At 52.0% G+C, this 14,427-nt stretch overlaps 7 protein-coding genes across 7 annotated transcripts; 5 read left to right on the plus strand and 2 right to left on the minus strand.

Moving 5' to 3' along the window:
- Positions 1-546: 546 nt before the first annotated feature.
- Positions 547-2,749, plus strand: PFLUO_LOCUS4030 (uncharacterized protein; the record flags this gene model as incomplete). Its single annotated transcript, XM_073781341.1, has 4 exons — positions 547-1,020; positions 1,085-1,710; positions 1,760-2,471; positions 2,528-2,749. The coding sequence occupies 4 exons, from the start codon at positions 547-549 to the stop codon at positions 2,747-2,749; spliced, it is 2,034 nt and encodes a 677-aa protein (XP_073638105.1).
- Positions 2,750-4,012: 1,263 nt separating this feature from the next.
- Positions 4,013-5,582, plus strand: PFLUO_LOCUS4031 (uncharacterized protein; the record flags this gene model as incomplete). The annotated part of the gene is made up of 3 exons (XM_073781342.1): positions 4,013-4,107; positions 4,230-4,764; positions 4,818-5,582. The coding sequence occupies 3 exons, from the start codon at positions 4,013-4,015 to the stop codon at positions 5,580-5,582; spliced, it is 1,395 nt and encodes a 464-aa protein (XP_073638106.1).
- A 519-nt stretch (positions 5,583-6,101) lies between these two features.
- Positions 6,102-7,210, plus strand: PFLUO_LOCUS4032 (Cu/Pi carrier; the record flags this gene model as incomplete). Its single annotated transcript, XM_073781343.1, has 4 exons — positions 6,102-6,192; positions 6,257-6,262; positions 6,315-6,965; positions 7,035-7,210. 4 exons carry the CDS (start codon positions 6,102-6,104, stop codon positions 7,208-7,210), a joined length of 924 nt encoding a protein of 307 aa, XP_073638107.1.
- Positions 7,211-7,244: 34 nt separating this feature from the next.
- Positions 7,245-7,679, minus strand: PFLUO_LOCUS4033 (uncharacterized protein; the record flags this gene model as incomplete). The annotated part of the gene is made up of 1 exon (XM_073781344.1): positions 7,245-7,679. One exon carries the CDS (start codon positions 7,677-7,679, stop codon positions 7,245-7,247), a length of 435 nt encoding a protein of 144 aa, XP_073638108.1.
- A 683-nt stretch (positions 7,680-8,362) lies between these two features.
- Positions 8,363-9,183, plus strand: PFLUO_LOCUS4034 (non-histone protein; the record flags this gene model as incomplete). Its single annotated transcript, XM_073781346.1, has 2 exons — positions 8,363-8,770; positions 8,821-9,183. 2 exons carry the CDS (start codon positions 8,363-8,365, stop codon positions 9,181-9,183), a joined length of 771 nt encoding a protein of 256 aa, XP_073638109.1.
- Positions 9,184-9,823: 640 nt separating this feature from the next.
- Positions 9,824-11,501, minus strand: PFLUO_LOCUS4035 (uncharacterized protein; the record flags this gene model as incomplete). Its single annotated transcript, XM_073781347.1, has 2 exons — positions 9,824-9,931; positions 9,987-11,501. 2 exons carry the CDS (start codon positions 11,499-11,501, stop codon positions 9,824-9,826), a joined length of 1,623 nt encoding a protein of 540 aa, XP_073638110.1.
- An 849-nt stretch (positions 11,502-12,350) lies between these two features.
- PFLUO_LOCUS4036 (uncharacterized protein) lies at positions 12,351-13,804 on the plus strand (the record flags this gene model as incomplete). Its single annotated transcript, XM_073781348.1, has 3 exons — positions 12,351-12,435; positions 12,494-13,085; positions 13,141-13,804. 3 exons carry the CDS (start codon positions 12,351-12,353, stop codon positions 13,802-13,804), a joined length of 1,341 nt encoding a protein of 446 aa, XP_073638111.1.
- Between the last annotated feature and the right edge of the window lie 623 nt (positions 13,805-14,427).

Genomic DNA, 14,427 nt, shown 5'->3' on the forward strand with positions numbered 1-14,427 from the left:
TCTGACAACTCAAAAAAAGGAAGAACTACTACAGAGTCACGAGGCAAAGGCACACATCGCCTCCTAGGATTGCCCTCCGGTCCCGGTTGCCTCTCTGCAAGCGCAAGATGCACCTTATCGGATCTATCACGAGGAGTGGAGATGTGCTTTGTCAGGTATCCAAATCAAAGCGGTCACGACTTTCTATTCTCTCTCTCACACTCTCGCTCTCTCCCCTTTACTCTAGCCAGCTGAACTATCTGAGACACGCCCGGCTTGCCTGACCAGAGGCGCTTGTCGTGCGCTTCGGTTTTTTTGCCTTCTTATTTTTATTTCCCCCCTAAAGATCCCCATTTCTTCCATCGACCAGCCTCTCTCTAGCCGCCGGATACTTACTACGCAAATCCACCACTTACCTCACCCGTCCCCCCCGTCCCCCCCATTATTTCCGGCCACAGCTCTATGCCGACCCCAGCTGCGACCAGCCTCTGAGTGTGGCCCCCGATTCCAGTGGGAAATAAAAAAGACACCCAGCGCCAATAAGGGTGCTCTGCTCGGTCACACTCCATGGACTCCCAAGACGCCTCCTTCAGTGACATGGCGGAGGACGAGTCGATGAACCCTCAGACCCCGTGTCTGTCGGACCAGCTCGACACGCATCCCCAGCCCACCCCCAACCGGAACTCGGTCTCCAGTTTCACCAGCGCACACTCGCGATCGCTCAGCGCCACCAAGAAAAACATCACTTCATTACCGGCCAACCTCCTCCCCTCGGCGCCCGCTTCTCCTCCGACACCCGCTCCCTCCCCGACCCCCCATCAGCGATCGCATACTTGGCCCTCTCCGGACGAGGAAGAAACGACTTTTCTATTAAATCTCCGCTTGCATTTCAGTACTCTATCCAACGCCCGCAAGCAAAAACTCCTCGAGGGGATATTGGATGTCTGCGATAGCCAACAACTGAGTTTCGTCTCAAGTTACGTCGGACCCCGCTTGAGAAAGGACCCGTTTCAAGTGTTTCCGAACGAACTGTGCTTGAGAGTATGTCTTGTGACCTTTTTTGGGCGAGAGCGATGACAGGGAAAGCTAACCCTTAACTCTCTAGGTCTTATCCTTCATTGACGACCCCAAGACCCTGGCAAGAGCATCGCAAGTATCAAGACGCTGGCGAGAGTTATTAAATGACGATATCACCTGGAAGAATCTCTGCGAAAAACACGCATACTCGGTGCGACGGATAGCGGAGGAAGACGGCGACATGGCAGATTCATTCTTCTCCCAGCCCGACTTAAGCTCCAGCACTTCTGCGCTGGAGGATATGCAGGAAGCCACCGGACAGTCTCCCCAGAAACCTCTGGAACTTCCGCGCACGCTCTCGGGGGAATGGCTCCCCACCAGCTTTCCCTCTCGGAGACGGCGGACTCGCCCGGTCTCCTACCGGTCGCAATTTAAGCAAAAGTACATGGTCGAGTCGGCTTGGAATAAAGGTGGCCGGTGCACCCAGCGCCACATCACGCCCGACCAAGGTGTGGTGACCAGTCTACATCTCACCTCCAAGTATATTGTGGTCGCTTTGGATAATGCAAAGATCCATGTATACGATACCAACGGTGACAACCAGAAAACCCTCCAGGGCCACGTGATGGGCGTCTGGGCGATGGTTCCGTGGGACGATATTCTGGTTAGCGGCGGCTGCGATCGTGAAGTGCGAGTGTGGAATATGGCAACCGGGTAGGTTACTTCCTGGAATATTGAATAACGGGTCATTAACATCCAGCAGGGCGGGCATCCATCTACTCCGTGGCCACACCTCAACCGTGCGGTGTTTGAAAATGTCCGATCGGAACACGGCCATCTCAGGGTCTCGAGATACGACCCTGCGCATCTGGGACTTGGCGACGGGGACCTGTCGGAACGTCCTGGTCGGGCACCAGGCTAGCGTCCGATGTCTCGCGATTCATGGGGATCTGGTGGTCTCCGGCAGCTACGATACGACTGCACGGATATGGAGCATTTCCCAGGGCCGTTGTCTGCGCACGCTGTCCGGCCATTTTAGCCAGATCTACGCCATCACCTTTGACGGCCGCCGCATTGCGACCGGCAGCTTGGATACTAGCGTCCGCATCTGGGACCCGAATTCCGGACAATGCCATGCCATCCTTCAGGGCCACACTTCGTTGGTCGGACAAATACAGATGCGCGGGGATACGCTAGTGACCGGTGGTTCGGACGGCTCTGTCCGCGTGTGGTCGCTCACCAAGATGGCGCCGATCCATCGCCTTGCTGCGCATGACAATAGCGTCACCAGTCTTCAGTTCGACCACACCCGGATCGTCAGCGGTGGCAGTGATGGTCGCGTGAAAGTGTGGAATCTGCAGACCGGCCAGCTACTGCGCGAGCTCTCCACCCCAGCCGAGGCGGTCTGGCGGGTTGCCTTCGAGGAGGAAAAAGCGGTGATCCTGGCGAATCGGTCTGGCCGCACAGTCATGGAGGTAAGTTTTTAGAGTTTCATTCGTTTTCGATGGTCTTGCTGATAACCTTTTTCCAGGTGTGGTCGTTTTCTCCGCCCCCAGAAAACAACGACGACGATACCGCCGCGGTCGAAAGCGCCTCTAGTACTCCAGGTTTGGGCTCCTCCTCCGCCGACGACTCTGCCGAACTCGTCCTCAACCCGGGCCGGCACCGAACGGTTTTCTCAGACCCTCCACCGACGATCCCTTCGGGCAATGATGGCGATGATCAGCCGATGCCCGATGCGCCATCCTCTTGATATTTCTTCTTGAACATCATATCATCCCATTCATGACTTTACTTTCATATCGTACATCATATTACTATTCCCCCCGTTTTGTTGGTTGCCGGGAACGTTGATCAGAATGAGCCTCCGATGTCTTTTTTTTTTCTTGTTATTTCCTTCTGCTTAGAGCCCCAAGCGGTTGCATATCTGGTGTTGATGCAAAGGCGGCTCCGTCTCGCCGTCATGTAGTTTGGTTCTTCCATCAGGACAGGCAGGGCAGGTTCCAAAGTCGTCTCTATCTGTGGAGTTTCCAGTGCTGAGAAAGTCATTCCGAAGTGTTTTTGTTTTCTCAGATAATACCTTTTTGTCGCCATTGGGTTGTCCGATATATTGTCATCTAGGATGGGGATGTGGATTTAGTCCCTGGGAAAGGCAAGACGAGTGCATTTCACTATCTCTATTACAGTAAAGTAGATCGTCTAATCCGTGTCACAGTGGTCGAGGGAGTGGGAGTGAGAGTAAGAGAAGATACATACTATATATTCGCGAGAACACTTATCGACTTCGTACTCATTACGCAGTTCTGTATCCGCGTACCTGGTAAACGCGGACACTTGACCTCGAAGTGGACAGTGGACGGAGCGGATGTGGAACCGCGTATGGTAGAGGAGAGAGTGGTAGGAGTTAGGCTCTAATTAATACGCAATTTATTTTCTTGATAGCATTACCATTCTAGTCAGATATATCTACGCATCCTTTTATCCATGTCTTCCTCCCTATATCGTTTGAATTCCACCACCTATCACCAATTACACCGACGACCTCTCCGCCTCTGTTTCATAGTTATCACCGTTTCTTTGAGATGACTAAGCGAAAGAAACTCATCGTTTGACAACGAGTCATTATCTTCTTATTCGTTTGCAGAAACACAAAGCGACAGAGCAAGTCTGTGTGAGCACTGCTGAATGTAACTCGCATTCACCCAGCGAGTCCAAACACATCCCCGTCTATGATGTACTTGCCTCGCTCAGAGGCAGCCGAGGTGATCAGATCGTTCTCCAGTTGACGACAGCAAGACAGCGGCGCCTTTTTTCTGCTGCGTGAAACCGCCAGGACCTAGAATATTGGTTACTTGAGTTCCACGAATTACCTAGAAGGAGCTGCGCAGTGTGAATATGGTCTATGGGGGGAAGCCAAGCACCGGATGTTACCTGTGTCGCAAGCGGAAGATCAAGGTACAGTGCCCGCCCACATGTCGACCATTGGTTTTGTGTTACTGATCAATCCCCAAGTGCGATGAAGCACTCCCTGGGTGTCGAAATTGCATTATCTATGGGCGCCCATGCCCTGGATATCGACCCGATGCGGTCTTCCGAAACGAGACTCAGAAAGTTGAGCAACTAGTCAAAAAATCGGGAAGCTCATCAGCAGGCAGTATCCAAAGCCCAAGCCAAATACAGAGCCAGAAGCCATTAGTAAACCAGAACTCTGGGGCTCTTGTATCTCAACGCAGACCCAGCCCTAGCTCATCCGGGGCTGGATCATCGCTGTCGCTGTACTCCGTCGCGGACGCGACGTGGGAACAGCGCGCTGTGTGCTATTTCTTCGACCAGTACACCATCCGCGAGGAAGAAAATGAAGGTATGAGCCACCTTGCCTTTCTGCCTACATTGTACGGCTGCTGCGGCGAGGTGGACAACCGTGACACCTTGGCATCCGACTGTTTGCGCGAGGCGGTGGATGCGACGGCGCTGGTGGCTCTCGCGAATGTAACAAATGCCGCCCCCTTAACGACCAAGGCGCGGCAGGGCTATGGAAGAGTTCTGCGTGGTCTCCGACATGCCTTGTCGTCGCCGACTCAAGCGGTCAAGGACGAGACCTTTGCGGTTGTGGTTCTGCTCTCGCTCTACGAGGATATTGCGGGTGAACGGAACGGACTGTTCAGCTCTCATACGGCTGGCTTTGAGCTTCTCATGAAGTTGCGAGGGCAGGACTTGTTTTTTCACCGGCAGGGCCGCGATTTATTCAAGTTTGCCTACACCCATACGGTATATCCGCTTCTTCGTCCAAAGTTAATCACGAACTAACAATTGTGCCACAGTATGTTGAGGCCCTTGCACTCGGAGACAAACCCCGGTTCAGTACCGACTGGGCTCTGGGTCTATTAGACAGCAACGATCCCATCCAGAGCCTGATGACTTCGGCGTCGAAAATCACCCAGGTCTTCATGGCCATGCATGCAGCGTCAAGCCCACCGGACCAGGAAACGGTCATGCAATGGATTTCCGCCGCCCGGGAGTGCGATGTCGAACTATCCCAATGGGGCGAGCGTCTCCCTGACAGCTGGCTCCCGCTGATCTGCTACTCAGCAAAGGGCGAGCCCCTGATCACCTACAATCGCATCTCAAACTCCGTGGTCTGGAACCACTACCGGGCCGCGCGCATTCTGTCCCAACAGCTTCTGCTCACCCTCATCACGATGAGTAACGACTCGCATCCTCCATTTGAATCCGCTCTCGACGCGTCCAGTCTGCGCGCTGTCATCCAAGACATGACTACCGACATCTGCCGCAGCATCCCTTTCTCTTTGGGGGATGTTGATTCCCTCGGTCGTCCCATCGTCGGTGACGAGGCGCATACGGCTCAGACCCGTCTCGGCGGGTATGGCATGCTCTGGCCGCTCTGGTACGTGTTGTGCTATGGCTTGCCTACCCCGGAGCAGGCCACCCAGATCCGCCACATGCTTGCTCGTGTCGGTTCAACTATGGGAATCAAATTGGCCTTGCTCCTGGCGCGCGAGGCTGAGCGTATGCATGGCGAGGATGAGCGTATGCATGGCGAGGATGCAGCACCGGACAGACTATGAAATAATTGTGTAGATTTTCTTACTTATGGTGTGAGGGGTGGAATCACCGCTCTGGATAGAGGTGGCTGTACATAATCGTGGTATTTCTCTCTCCGGTGGATAATAAGCCCCAGCCTGTTATCTATGCCGGTTACGTCACCACCTCACCAGCTCGGCTGGCATCTTCCAGCGCCTATCAACATGCTTTCGATCCCCATCGGCTAATGAAACCAACCGGAGAAGATCAATTCCATTCGAAACTCCTCTATTAGCATATCTCACTCCGTAACTCATAGTAGAAAGCCTAGGACATGCTGATCGATCTGGGCCGATCAAGCCGAGACCCATAAGCCGGCGTAGCCGTTCCCGTCACCCATAGTGAGTGGTTATGCTCTTGTGCATTCGGGGGGCAGGGATCTGACGCCATCCTGGGTGCTAGTGGCCCAGTCCATCCGGGCAGGGGCGTTTTTTAGGAACAACACTCTCCCCTCCCCAACTTCCTCCTGTTCCCTCCTCGTCCTTCTTTCTGTCCCTCCCACCATGACACTACAAGAGCGCAAGCTTCCCTTTGGGAAGATTGAGCCCTACTCGAGCAAGTATTTCTACAGCTGTGGTCTCGGCGGCATTATCGGTAAGCTTCTCTTCCCCTCGGCGCGCTGTGGTGATCGTGCTAATTAATTGATGAATTGTTCCAGCCTGTGGTATGTGGACGCGATAGCACCAGTCCAACCGGATAGTTACTGATCTGCGCAGGACCAACCCACACGGCTGTCACGCCCCTCGACCTCGTCAAGTGCCGTCGCCAAGTCGACCCAAAGATCTACACCTCCAACATCTCCGCATGGCGCTCCATCTTCGCCAAGGAAGGCCTGCGCGGCGTGTTCTTCGGCTGGTCGCCCACCTTCCTGGGGTACTCGTTCCAGGGCGCCGGCAAGTACGGCCTGTACGAGTACTTCAAGTATCTGTACGGGGACCGGATGTTCCCGCAGAGCAACCGCACCCTGGTCTTCCTGGGCGCCAGTGCCAGCGCCGAGTTCTTCGCTGATATGGCGCTGTGTCCGATGGAGGCCATCAAGGTCCGCATGCAGACGACTCTCCCGCCCTATGCGAATAACCTGCGAGAGGGGTGGAGTCGCATTGTCGCGAAGGAAGGATTTGCTGGCCTCTACAAGGGATTGTATCCGCTGTGGGCGCGCCAGATTCCCTACACGATGACCAAGTTCGCGACTTTCGAGAAGACCGTGAGCATGATTTACAAGACTATGGGCAAGCCGAAGGAGAGTTATGGACAGTTGGTCCAGACGGGTGTGAGCTTTGCGGGTGGATACATTGCGGGTATCTTCTGCGCTATTGTCAGTCATCCGGCGGATGTGATGGTTAGCAAGCTGAATGCGGATCGCCAGGGTGAGTATCCCTCTTCCCCCCCCCCCCCCCCCCCCCCCTTACAAGCCTAGTGCTAATTGTTTCGTGCAGCGGGTGAGGGCGCTATGAAGGCGGTATCGAGGATCTATGGCAACATTGGCTTCTCTGGTCTGTGGAACGGATTGCCTGTCCGTATCGTCATGCTGGGCACCCTGACGGGCTTCCAGTGGCTCATTTATGACTCGTTCAAGGTCTTCCTGGGTCTTCCGACGACGGGAGGACACTAGATCAAATACCATGTGGAGAATGAATTTGTTATGATTACAAAAACACCAATGCTGCAGCCCTAGCGGTCATAATTGCGAGAAGCCCCGACGAAAACGCAAATAAGCTGAATCGAACCATGATCGTATTACTCGTGACGTGTACCAAACTGTGCAGTATGCGCGTGCCCGTATACATCCAGGCGAGGAGAACATCCACAGCCTCAACCTGGCCTCCACGGGCAACCGCCAACGTAAGGCTGAGGGCGTAGAATTGGGTCGGTTGTTCCATCAGGTGGTTGTAGTTGTCCCGTTTCCAGCGTGCGGATGCGGGCGTCTGGGCGTCGAGCTGGCTCTTCGTGATGGTGTTCTCGGGGTTGAGCTTCTGCATGACTGGGATATTGACCGCGTACATCCAGACCTCCATTGCGAGTGTCCATGCGTTGAGGGCGATGACGGGGCCGAGAAGGCCCGAGGCTGCGGCTTGTAGCATTTTGGATTCAAGCCGAATAGTAGAAATATATGTTTTAGATTCGATAGTGCTCATTAGACGGGACATGTTCTTACACTTATAGTTCCACTGCTCCAGGCAGATGTATTTAATCCCTTAGATCTTTCCCAACTGTGGCGGTGGCTTTTTTACTAGCCCTTTTTGAGCCGTTCACAAGGCCTTGCTTATGGAATTCCGAAAGTAAGATCAATGATGTACTACAAAGAATCGTGAGGGTCATTTGGGCCCTCCTGTAACATTCCTGTCGAAGTACTCGTTAAGCACCGAAAACCAAGTCGAGCTGCTGTTGGAGGTGCTAAGACGGCATAATTTGTTAGAAGACCGTACGAGAAAAAGTCTGAGGTGTAGCAAGCTGAAAAAAATTCCACATAAATCAAAAAAGGAAAACTATTCGCCCGCAAGAGGGTAAGAATGATCTCGGTGCCTGTATACTTCTTGATGCTCACCGCCCGCGATAACGGCAGAATATCAATGTTTGAGCTGCTTCGAAGCCCTCACCTCGATCCTTTCCTCCCATTCCGTCCATCGTCATCCCTCGCAATCTTCATCCTACCTGCCAGAATTTCAATATTTCTATCAACCACCTCCAATTGTGCAACTGGGATCGCGCGATTCGACCACCCTCGCCTCGAACCGTTACCTAGACCTTCTTCACTCACCTCACAATGGAAGCTGCCCGACCACAACCACAACCGCAATCCTCACACCCAGCCGCTAACCCCCCAAGCGTCGAAATCGCCTACAAGCGCAAATGTATCGCGCTCAAGAAACGCCTCGCAGAGGTGGAGGCCGAGAATGAACTCATGCGCACGCGCAACCGCCGCGGATGGCAGTACATCCAAAAAATGCGCCTCGAGTCGTGCATGCTGCTCGAACGTCTTGCCAAAGTCACCGGCATGGCCGAGGAGGCCAAATCCGACGCCGCAGCGGATCCAGATCTGCGCGCTCGCGCTGCAGCCATGATGTCCAATGCTGCCGCGCTGAATGGCCTCGTTGGACAGGGGCAGCAGCAGGGCAATGGGACTCATCTGGAGGATGATACGGAAGGAAGCTCGGATGAACAACCTCCTACCGTACGTTGTTTTTTCGTTGTCTTCTTGACCACAGCTGACCTCCCATACAGCCCGAAGAACGTCCCCTCCGCGTTAAGCGCTCGCGCAAATCAAACGTTAACATCGACGACGGCCCCGAAGACAGTGCCCCCGCCGCCGAGAACGCCACACAACCTGGCGCTGGTGGAGGTGAACTGCCACGCCTCGCCCCGGCCCCGACACAGGAAGAACTCACCTCCTCGTTCCGCGTCCAGACAGACCGCAACGGCTCTGCCCCTGAGGGAGGAGACCGGACGCCCGCCGCAGCGAGTGCACACAGCAATGATCGCCGGGAAAGCCAGCAGGCGGAGTCTCATCCTGCAGAGGCGGCTGCAGAGTCTGGGACGACACCGATGGACATGGATACCAAGGAGCCGAAGGTGGAGCAGACCTGATTTTCCGTTTCTTAACTTTAATTGTGTCATGCTTGGGATTCATACAGCGTCGGATACAGACGGATTCTTTGTCTCATTTTGGTTTCAGGGCTGGTTGGTTTACGGAATGAGGGTTTGGTCGCTTCTTGTTTGCAATCACTCCGTCACCGGAGTTGCTTGTTTGGGGTTAGGTTTCTATATTGCATTTTTGACGTGTACGAGGAACAATACCATACTATTTTCTTCGCGGCAAGATCCAGTCAGGGCTAATTGGAGGTATACGTACGTGTGGTATATGAATAATAGGTGATGGAATACCTATGGACACCACAGGCACCTAGTACACGAAGCATCTCCCCTTCAGTGACGGAGATAGGCATCCCCGGCACAACTCAAGCCCAGAAGTAGTGCCAATAGCCCTGAGAGGAGAGGAATAACATTCTTTCACGCATATTCTTTTAATAAGCGGTTACCAGCCTCTTGCCGTCCATCTACTTTGATTCCTCCTTCCATATCTGCGCGTACAGGATAAATCAATTCATCTTTCATACGGTGAACAACATAGTATATCATGACAGAGACCTGGATATCTCAGGCACTGAATACCCGTAATTAGAGAAAATAATTGGATAGGGGAAATGTGGCATGGGATGAACTGGACTTACTTTGCATCCTCTTCTTCGTCAGAGACCTGGTAATTTTTGAACTGCCTGGTTGGTATGTTATTGTCGAACATGATATCCAACTCCTTGTACGTTCTATCCTTGGTCTATGGCGTCGTCGGGGTTAGAAAAGTAATAGATCAATCGCAATGGATGACATACCTCCGGCAACCGAAAGTAACTCCATATTAATGAAAACACCGAAATACCTCCAAAAACGAATTCGATTTTTGCACCTGCATTGATAGCTCCGGGATTTAGGAAAAAGGGTCCCAGAATGTCGAGAATCAAGTATGAGAGGCCATTGATAGTTGCGGTGAGCGACAGGGTTCTTGCCCGTAACTTCGATGATGGGACCTCGCTCGAGATAGTGAATCCCAAGGGTCCGATTGTCAGAGCAAACACAAACTGAAGACTAATAAGCAAGACCGCCTGAGCCCAGGAGTATGAGGGTGTCGAGTTGTAGTTTTTCGCAAAACATAGAATAGCCACGATCCACATAATGGCCACGGAATAGCTTAGCCCGATCAACCAGGATATCCGTCGTCCAAACCAGGCCAGTGGGAACACACACAAAAGGGTCCCGACGAAGGAGACCGCGTTGAGGGCGACGCCCATGTCGAATGCTTGCTCGGCGTTCAGACCCACCTGCTCGAATAGATACGTAGCAAACCCAGTCGGATTGCCGGCGAAGTTTTGGACAACAAAGAGCATAGAGCAGATTTCGAGTCGTCTTCGGTTGGACCCCTTGAAACAATCCCGGTAGGTTGTACCGAGCTCTTGTTCTCGTTCGTATAGATCTGTCTGTGCCATCATAGCCAGCGTATTGGTGTTCTGAGACTGGGTAGCTTTGTTCGTGAGCTGGTCGAGGGATCTTTTAGCATCTTCCAGGCGATTCTGTCTCATCAACCACCATGGTGATTCGGGCGCCCAGATTAATCCAATTAGTAGAATCACTGGCCACACCCATTGGATCGCGTACGGAATCTTGTACGCCCATTTGTCGGTTCGATTGACAAACCCTCGGGTAATTCCGGTTTGAAGGAACTGTCCAATGGTGTAGCATAGTTGAACATAACCCGTGAAATATCCCCGAAGGCGCAGAGGCAGAACTTCAGATGCATATGTTGGGGCTAGGACATGATACCCTCCCCAAATGAGACCTGCCAGGTACATAGACGTCGTCAGGACACGTATGTTCGTCGCAAAGACTTGCATGAATATCAATGCAATGGTGGCGCATAAATATAACGCCAAGGTCTTCTTTCGTCCGATTCGATCCATCGGAATGGCACATGCCCATGATCCGACAACTTGCCCTACAATGGGGCCCATAGACATTGCCACCTGCCATTTGGCCGGGATCTGATATCCGCCACCAGGAGACTTTTCGCCGAAATGCTTTTGAAAAGCTGGCAAGGCATAGAAATTGCCAGTGATTTCAATGTCGTATGCTCTCATGATGATACACAAGGAAAAGAATAACGACCAAAGGGCACCGGATCGATGCATTTTGAGTGCTTGCCACGTCGAGATATTATGCTCGGCCTGTGTAGCTTGATCGGCCATTTCTTGGGTAACATTATCCAGCTTGCCGCCATGCTCGACAACCTGCTGCAACTCCATGCCAGCGAAGTCCACAGCCGGGAGCTCCAGGGTGGGATTTTGGCTTCCCATAGCGTGTAAAGATTCGGAAAATATCGCTCAAAAGTAGGAAAGGAAACACGCAGTAAGGCTGAAATTAACAATTCCTCGAGTGAAAGTGGGCCATGGGGCCCCTTTCATACTTTTCGTCGGTCTTGTGTATCTCGTTATTTCTCCTAGTGTTTACCCCGCACAATGGACAGCTAACTAGTTCGAAAGTCGAGCTAGGCTATCCTTAAAAAAAGATAGGGGTTTGGAGGAAAGCCAATTGGTTACCAAAACGCTAGAGGAAATCCTGCGAATAAAGCGTAGAAGATAATATAACAGCCGATAAAGGCGCTAGCTCTCAGCCTTGCGGCTATGTAGAGCTCGGAAACCACATGCGGATACAAATATAGACTATTAAAACATTCTCCCACACTCAAAACATGGAGTATGTTTCGCCCAAGCTTCAGGTTGGTTTGGAAGAGATCTAATATGACAGTTTTTTTTTTTTTTTTTTTTTTTATTGAGATTCCGTGTCTATATAATTCCATGAGCTTACAATATCTTCTGGCCTGAAACGATTTTGCTTCTTCGGTAAGACGTCGGCTGTCTGGATCTGGGAAGCGATCGCGTATCTGCCCTGTGGAGATCAGTGATCCTTATTTACTATCTAAACCAATCAGAAATTACCCGGCGGGTATTTTAGCTCATCTGGCCTAGACTTCCCAGACGACCATTTTCCCGAACTGCGGTTAAACTTTCCGAAGGGCGTGAAACTCGATTACCCAACGCGGTCTTTCCAACCGGGCTGGGCTATTTTCAAGATCTATCAAAGATCTTTGACGACGGCCAATTCATACTGTGCGTTTGTCACCGATAACTGCATTCTTTCACGCCATGACGATCAGACAACTCACTCCTTTCGGCAAGCCAATGCTGAAACATTGGCTGTTTGACCCCGCTTACAAAAACCTCAACCATGGTCTGTACAAGAAATGGCATTCGAGGAGAACATCCACAGAATAACATTCCATAATCAGGTTCATATGGTGCCCACCCGGCTGTCGTCCGTGATGCACAGCGCGCCTATCAAGAGCTCGCCGATGGGCGACCGGATCGATATGTCCGGCAACTACATGCAGAGCTTCTGGATGAGGCGCGCCAGGATCTCGCAACGCTCATCATTGCGTCGAGAGACGAATGTGTCTTTGTCAGAAATGCCACCACTGGCGTCGCGACGGTTCTATACAACTTGAATTTCCAGCCGGGGGAAGTGGTCATCTACTTTGAGCCCGTTTACGGAGCCGTGGAGAATGGGATCACTTCTCTAAAGGAGCACACTGCCCTCCAGACTCGGAAAGTGCATATTCAGTATCCTATTTCCGAGGACGAAATCGAACGCCGATTCCACGAGGTTGTCCTCCAGACTCGTAAGGATGGCCTCAAAGTCCGAGCCGCTGTCTTCGACACAATTCACAGCGTTCCCGGCGTTCGCTTTCCCTTTGAGCGTTTCGTCGCTATCTGCCGCGAAGAGGGCATCTTGAGTGTAATTGATGGTGCACATGGCATTGGACAGATCCCACTTGACATGAATACGCTACAGCCTGACTTTTTTGTCTCGAACTGCCACAAGTATGGACGTCTTGGCTCTGCATTTTTCGATTTATAAGCTGATATTATCACTCAGGTGGCTATATACCCCTCGTAGTGCGGCTGTTCTCTATGTTCCTAAGCGTAACCAGCACTTTATGCATACTACTCTTCCTACATCATGGGGGTTTATTCCTACAGCCGACTCTCCTCATACCTCTCAAACCTCCAAGAAAAAATCTTCCTTCGAGGAACTGTTTCAATTCGTCGCTACTGACGACTATTCCGCGTACATTTGTGTGGGGGCGGCGTTGAAATTTCGCAAAGAAATCTGCGGCGGCGAGAACGCCGTTATGCGGTATTGCCAGAAGATAGCCAACGAAGGAGCGGACACTGTCGCAGCCGCCCTTGGAACCAATGTCCTCCAGGAGCCCGATTTGAGGCCCGGAGAGGCTAGTCAGATGCGCCAGTGTGCTCTGACAACCGTGCGGTTGCCGATCGCGGTTGCAGACGATCAAGCTGGCGCAATGCCTTCTGGTGCTTCAGTGATTCTAACGCCGGAGGAGGCGGATCGGGCTTCTGAATTTTGCCATTGGACATTCTTGAGGAAATATGATACTTTTGTGCCTGTCTTCCGGCACGGATCGTGGCTGTGGACGCGGTTGAGCGGACAGGTGTATCTGGAGAAGGCTGATTTTGAATGGCTGGGAGGTATTCTTGGCGAGTTGTGTGAGCAGATTGCTCGAAAAGAGTTTCAGTAGGGTTGTCCACAAGAATTTGACTGCAAGATGTGTGCCGGAAGGTGAGGAATATGTAGTGTACGAATCCTAGTTCCCGTAGTTTATTTTCTGATTTAGTGAGTTAAACGAGACGAGATCGATTGTCCTATAGTGATCAAGGCAGTGTGGTATTTAGGTTATATCGAGGCTATATTTATTTTTACGTACATACAGTCACATCCCTGTTGAAGATTGCACGCCCTGCGCAGCCACTGACATTATCTGCACATTCAAACCCATGCTCTTGCTTATTACCATAGATCAAAGATCTCTCTGCAGCAGTTTGGAGGGGGCTAGACGCTGTTAAGTTCTCTATATCAAAGTATAAAGCCAGAGAATACTTACCTAGTAGCCGTACGACCAGTAAAGAACGCCTCCAATGCTGGGCCAACTTATAGCTTCGGCTTGCGAACACCCTGGACCCGCAGTCACCCAATCTCCCCCGGTGCAGTTGTACGTATCTGGGGAGTATAACCACACATTGCCTTGAGTGATATCTATATCAACGGCCAAGATGGGGGTTTCCTGGTCCGAATAGTCGATGCATGTTTTGATATGTTCATTGTCACTTCCATAGTCGTCGTCATCATAGTTATCGTCACACG

This window comes from Penicillium psychrofluorescens, assembly GCF_964197705.1.
Source record: "Penicillium psychrofluorescens genome assembly, chromosome: 2".
Classification (NCBI taxonomy): Eukaryota; Fungi; Ascomycota; class Eurotiomycetes; order Eurotiales; family Aspergillaceae; genus Penicillium; species Penicillium psychrofluorescens.